The sequence below is a fragment of the Arachis ipaensis genome, chromosome B03 (genome assembly GCF_000816755.2).
Source record: "Arachis ipaensis cultivar K30076 chromosome B03, Araip1.1, whole genome shotgun sequence".
In the NCBI taxonomy this organism is placed as follows: domain Eukaryota; kingdom Viridiplantae; phylum Streptophyta; class Magnoliopsida; order Fabales; family Fabaceae; genus Arachis; species Arachis ipaensis.
The window spans coordinates 42930797-42937703 of NC_029787.2; the positions used below are offsets into that span (position 1 = coordinate 42930797).

Sequence of the window (6907 nt, forward strand, 5' to 3'; positions counted from 1 at the left end):
CATGGGAAGAAGATACAGAAATGCAAAATTATGTGTTTCCACAACTCAACACGTCATTTTGTCTACCTTGGTTTTAAGGACTTAGGGGCTTAGAATTTGGCGCTATTAGCAAAATAATGTTGAAAAATTGTCTCTCAGCCACAATCACTCCTATCCAAGGTTCTGAAAACTGGTTCGAACGGATCGGTTAAACCAGTCGAACTACAAACCGATGGAAAAATGGTTGGGACAAATATCAAAACCAAAAGTTTGAGAAACCGGCATCGACTGTCAAACTGACCGGGACCGGTCGGTCGAACCAAATCGAGACCCTGCCGGTTTTCTTAATTTTTGCAAAAATGGCGCCATTTGGATTGAGGAACCCTAACCATTACCCTACCCTGACTCAGTAACTCACTCCACAACGGCAAAGCCAAAACGCGCAGCACTCCCTTCCATCCTTGAGCTTCTCCTTCCTTTCATCGTCGTCGAACTCACTCCCTCACTTCCGTCCAGCCATCGGCCTGCTCTCGCCGTCGTCGCAACTTCGAGCTTCGAAACCACCATTGCGACTTCCTTCTCCTCTATCGTGCAGCTACCGTTTGAGCTTCGAAACCATCGTCACTGGTCTCGCCTCCTACCTCCGTCGCATAGCTCTGTTCTACTATCGCCGGTGCCATCTCTATTCCACCGGTTAGCCCTTCAGTCGTGCCCTTGTCTCCCTCTTGCTCAGTCTACTGATCTGTTCTGCTCTGTTCTAGCTTCTAGGTATTAATTTTTTTTAACAATAATTGTTGAATAATTGTTGTTAGTTAATCTGTAAACTTGTTACTGGGTTGAACAATTGTTGTTATCTGTGAATCTTGCTGTTATTACTGGGTTGAATAATTTTGAATAATTGTTGTTAGTTAATCTGTGAACCTTGCTGTTGCTCCCTCACCTATATGCTCTTGAAGTTATTATTTTTAGGATTCTTAATCTGTGATTATTAATGATGTTCTTGAATTTTAATTCTGATATTCTATGATTCTATTGTCTTTAATTTTGTTTTGATTTTGTTTTAGCATTCTGTAATTTGACTATGTCAATTTTTTTATTATGCTTCAATGCAATGTTTTGATTTTTCTTCAATTTTTTTTTTGTTTTCTGTAGTGAATTTAAGGTGTAGCGGATTTCACCCATGTGATCATCCTATTAAATCAAAGCTTGTGAGATTATGCTAGTTTTGTAAAAAAGCTTATTTAGTTTATGTTTCTTTTGTTGAAATTTTTATGTTCTTGAAGAACTTATTTGTGAAGATTTTATCATAATATATGCTACAGCTTATAAATGGAAACCAAATGAGTTCTAACTCTGTTGCATGCTTATTTCTTTCTATTTGTTTGATTGAAGTGCTTGACTTATGTATTCTTATGATAGAGTGAACTTATATCAAGACAAATTGGAATGTTTGTTTAATTTAATGCAAGGTATGTGCTTTTTTTAAAATAATGTGTTGAATGTGTGGATTTAAAGAAGCCTTTTAGTGTAAGAATTCTAATTTGTATTAGCATTGTCCTACCCTTCAGTTATTTTGTACTTATGTTTTGAATTGAGTTTTTCTCTATTTGTTCAATAATTCAGGTTATATAATCTATAAGAGAATGCAAATAATGAATTTAGTTATCAATATATTTTGTTGATATATATAAATTATAATTATATTCTAATGTATTTATTTATATTTTATTTATTATTTTATTATAAAACAGTTATTTCGGTTGAACCACGGCGAATTGATCGAACCAACGAATTAGTGAACTAGTAGTTAGAGCGGTTTAATAATCGATTCGGTTTTCAGAACCTTGCTCCTATCTAGACTCCTTAAAGGTAAATATTTTCGATACAGTTCTATAATGAATGCAGAGGTCAAAGCAGTACCTTCTTGGAAGTGACGTAGCATATTGGAAGGGTGCAATGTTGTTGAAAAGGGGCTAGTTTAGCGAGTTGGTGTAGGGTCCAGTATCCAAATCTTCAACGATCCTTGGCTTGCTCCTCCACATTCTTGGGTTATCCCTCCATCTGAAGCTTCCAATATGCAAAATCAACCACTATTGATGGTTAAGGACTTAATTCTTTCTAATGGACTATGAAATCAAACTCTAATTAGATTTATTTCTTCTGAGGGCACTAGTCAGTGTGTGCTATCAACAACAATTGGGGGTGGAGAAGATAAAATTTGTTGAACCCTTAATAAAAGTAGTTTATATGAAATGAGTACTGGGTACCAGCATGTTGTTTATGGGTTCTTGCATCCTCTCGTAGATTTTTGCCCAGAGATTATGAAATAACGAAACTTGTGATGAGAATTGTGCAAGCTAAAAATTTCAATGAAGATTAAGATTTTTCTCTGGAGGAATTTGCATGAAAAGCTTCCAATGATGCAAAGGCTTTATGATTGCACCCCGTCGGTTTAACCCACCTACCAAAGATGCTTACAATTTCCAGAAACAATCAACCATTGCATTTTTCATTGTGAGAAATCAATGGAGATTGGTCAAAAATGGGTTTACCGGCTACTAGAGGGGCCACCAAATACTCTGATTTCTATGTTGAGTGGAACATGATGATGGGGGTCTTGCGTACCAATCCAATAGCTCCTCCCAAATGGTGACTATGACGATTCTGAGCTGATCCTTATGGAAGGCTAGGAACAAATTTATCTTTGATAATGTATCAACTGGTGTGGAAGAGATAATGGCATTGGCTTTGAAGTTGCAGAAGGAGCATCAATAATCCTCAATTCCTAATTGATGAGAACTTTACTTTCTTTTATTTCTCTTATTAGATTATTATATGATGTTACCTCTGTAGTAGAGCGTTGAGAGTTTCCCATCTTTTTGTTTTGTCCCATATATGGACACTTATATGCTTCTTTCATTATATAAATGGAATTATCTGATTTTAGAGAAAAAAACTAAAATCCAGAATCCAAAATCCAAAATCGTAAAATACAGCAATTCAGAATCATTATAATTAACAAAAAAAATACTGAATTACTGAAGATTGAAGAACTCACAGCGACAAAGAGACGACAAAGAGTCCACGATGGTAGCGAGTCCACGACGGCAGGGGTATGGTCGCACAATCACACTTCGCACTTTTGCAGTGAGCTCGACAAAGAGAGAGAGAGAGATGGCTCAAAGAAAGATGCTCGATGACGAGGATAGAGATGACGACGAGAACAGAGACGGCCGACGACGATTAGGACAGAGACCGTGACGCAAGGAGAAGAGCAGGCCTTTGAGTGACCAGAATGCAACCGCTGCTGGTTGTCACCACCAGTGCCAATAGTGGTAGGGATGATGGTAGAAGCGTGCCTTTACTGTTTGCTTTGATAAGGTTTCACAAGTAATTAGGGTCGGACGATTTTGGGGTGAGAGTAGGAAGAGGGGGGTCAAGAAATGTTCTGCTTCAGTGCTTCTGGCCTTTCTGTCCGTTTGGGTTTTCTTTCTTTCTTTCTTTCTTTCTTTCTTTCTTTCTTTCTGAGATCAAAACGACATCGTTTTAACGATGAAGAACGAATCGAACCTTTAAAAAATTTAAGACGAATCAGCCGGTTTATTGATTAACTTTTGATTTGATCGATTTTTCATCAATTTCTTATAAAATAATTTTAAAAGTCAACTGAATCAACCGATAAACCAATTTTCGATTAACTCGATCAAATCAATAGCTCCGATTCGATTTTTAGAAGTTTGAGAGGAATGTTTGCTAGTTGGTGGATTGGTGGAGTGCATCGTGTGGACCACGCCACTCCACCGTAGACGCGCGGCTTGATGTCCTCCCCTTAGTGTCTGGTTTGATTTGCATTCGGTTTGACGGATACAACTCAGCTAAAATATTAGAATCTATTACATATCTAAATTCAAATTGGCGAAAATAAGTTAAGGTTACCATCTTTTCCAATGGGGTTTTTGTTAGATACAAAGAAAAAAGCGAAGTTAATCTTCTCATGTCATGCATTCCAATATATATGTGTTATTAATAGACTAAAGGTAAGGTATGCTAAGGAATGATTACAGGTTAATGTTCATTTTAATTAATTACTATATATATTTTGATTTTCCATATAGGATAAATGAGTCCAAATAATTTATGTAAAAAACAAGCTTACGAAATATTGAAATTTACAATGACTGAAATTAAATATACATTAATCCAGGGATAATGTATGTTTTGGTAATTATTTTGCTACGTATCTCAGAAAATTTTCAAATATATGCAATGTCAAAGTTTTGGTCTCCACTTAGTCCTTCCCCTTAAAATCTCAAGACCACGATCTTCAAGTTGAAGCAAATGATAAAACTCAACATTGTTGTTATTGGCGCCACAAATTGCAGTTAGAGAGTGAAGCTTACTATCTCTACCACACTCCCTCTTGTATTCCAAACTCATGCCACACAACTCATGATTCATCAATATTGATTCCGGAACACTCTACAACACCATCCAAACCAAAAGCCATCAAAACATTTCAGCCTTCTTATCACCAATAAAGAATCAAATAAGAAAGCATGACCAGGTATATTATATAACTAAATACTGAGAACTAATTTTTAATTAATTAATATTAATTCATTTTTATTGAATTTTACAGAACACAAGGATACCAAATGTCAAATAAGCTAAATCTCTATGTAAAATCAGTTGATACTTTTGCAAATAGAGTCATCATGTGTCTAATATCTCTTAAACACAGGAAAAAAATAATAACAAAAAGTCAGCGTGATTTTTCTTCTTGTTAAACTTGCAATTAAACAACTTGATTATTAAGAAAATGAGGAGTATTTATGTGTAAAATACTTAAATAGGAGAACACTTTGCCAAACTCACTATCCATGCTACCCTAATAATGCATATACAAAAAGTAACTTGTTATGGAAAAAGTTCAGGCACCATTATGTGGATGATAGAGAAGAAAAAATTACCTCCAGAACCCAACCAATGTACTTCACATTGCTGACATGAAGATTTATATCTAGATCATTCCATCTTGGCTAAAAATTAATTAATATAATAAAGGCATTAATTAGTTACTCTATAAAAAAAATAATCAAGATTAATTTTACGTAACTAACAAAATTTATTATTTTTTAATAAAAATTTGATTGATTTTATTTAAATATAAAAAGTTGAATTTTAAATTTTAATAATATAAAATAAAATATTGGTCTAAATTTAATATTAATAACAGGTATTAATTCTTAATATTCCTCAAAAATTAATATATAGAAAATAACTTAGAAGAAAAGACTGCATACTTTTAAACCGGTACAAATGTAATCTGCTGCAGTGACATTGAGTTTGGGTATGTTTTTGATATCATCTTCTAGAATCATCAGAGAAGAATTTACAAAATAGAACTCAAACTCCTTTCTGGCTTCTTCTGGTATTTTTGATAGTTTTCTTGTCAGTTTGTTCATCATGACACAACCACTGTTTATAGAGATTTATCAAAATAATTAAAAACAAATTGGTTATTAAAATGTTGCTAACAAATTAAAAATACATTGATTTTATATACAAATTAATTAGCAATAATTGATAGATGTCCGTCCACCTGGAGGCTTTACTTAAGACTTGATATGTTTTGGAATCTCGCAAAAGCCAATTCCAACGCACAGCATTTTTTCCAGCTACGGACATCCAAGCTTCCACTTGAACAACTTCATCGCTTTAATTGAAAGAATTTTAACTACATCTACAAATATATTTATATATTTAAATATAAAAATCTCAACAACTCCTAGATAAAACGAAGAATAATCATTTATTATGATAGGTGGATAAGTTATAAAAAAATAACTTATCATTTTTACTATATAAATATTTCATCAAATTTAAGTATTGATCGATCTTAATTTACACAAAATTTATCTAAAATTTTTGCTAATTTAAATATCAAAATCTTTTATAAGTATCTTCAAACTCTAAAAATTTGATCAAATGGCATCACTTTACCAAAAAATATATTTGAGTATCTCAACAAAAGAATATTTAGACCTAACCTTTAGGCCCAAATTTCATCCATATCAAGTAACCTGGGAACAAATATGTATTGTGAAATCTTGTCGAAAATAATAGTTACCATATTGGTAGTGAGATTAGAGTCTCTAAACTCTATCTAAAGCTATTAAACCAATTCTGATCTATGAAACAGGTTACATGCATAAGCTTTCCAGTAAATCCAATAATAATAATAAGGACACTATATATAAAAGTAAGTTAATTACCAGACAGGATAACGATAAATCTCTATTCGCATATGAGTAAATACCCATATTAAGTTCCTTTTAATCATTTCTTTTGTGGAACCAAAGCCACCGCGATGAATTCCACATGTCTTAAAGTGATTAATTGCAGAGTCCTGTTAAACAAACAAAAAATAATCAAGAAGATGAAACTAATAGCACCACTATATATATATAAAGAAAACTAATCATAACTACATAGAGTCAGAGGTAAAAATTCAAACCTGAAAATAGTTCATCAAAGTCTCAATAGATGCCTTTTCATTAGCACCAACTTCATACGATTTAATAGTGAAATTTTGACGGAACACAAAATCATCCAGAATAGAAGATGTGGTAACTCTCAAAGAATTATCATCCTTGTTTGGGGTTTTAACACTTGCCTTAATTTGAAAGCCACCACAACGAGCATGTTTCACTTCAAACTTTCTTCGGTAGCCAAAATTTATTTGTTGTGGTAACATGATACCAATAAAAGAACATAATGTAGACGAAGTACTCAGCGTTACCATAATTAATTCTGCAAACAAATCTATTATTATTAAAGCATGTTTGTTAGACAAATTTAAAATAAAAAGAGTAATATATATCATAAGCAATGAAAGACACAGAAATATAGTAGACAAACTCAAAAG

At 33.3% G+C, this 6907-nt stretch overlaps 1 protein-coding gene across 5 annotated transcripts in view; it reads right to left on the bottom strand.

The window, feature by feature from the left end:
• LOC107634421 (palmitoyl-acyl carrier protein thioesterase, chloroplastic-like) overlaps window positions 4095-6907 on the bottom strand; it is a 12827-nt gene continuing 10014 nt past the window's right edge. For 2 of the 5 annotated variants that reach the window (XM_021118824.1, XM_021118825.1), the window contains exons 2-7: window positions 6497-6792; window positions 6255-6388; window positions 5582-5695; window positions 5283-5457; window positions 4950-5018; window positions 4095-4458 (exon numbers count right to left, since the gene is read on the bottom strand). In XM_021118824.1, coding sequence (XP_020974483.1) covers window positions 4249-4458; window positions 4950-5018; window positions 5283-5457; window positions 5582-5695; window positions 6255-6388; window positions 6497-6784 — 990 coding nt within the window. In that variant the 5' untranslated portion in view covers window positions 6785-6792 and the 3' untranslated portion in view covers window positions 4095-4248. Of the gene's footprint in view, window positions 4459-4949; window positions 5019-5282; window positions 5458-5581; window positions 5696-6254; window positions 6389-6496; window positions 6805-6907 lie in introns of all 5 variants that reach the window. The other 3 variants (XM_016337929.2, XM_021118827.1, XM_021118826.1) reach the window with 2 other exon arrangements.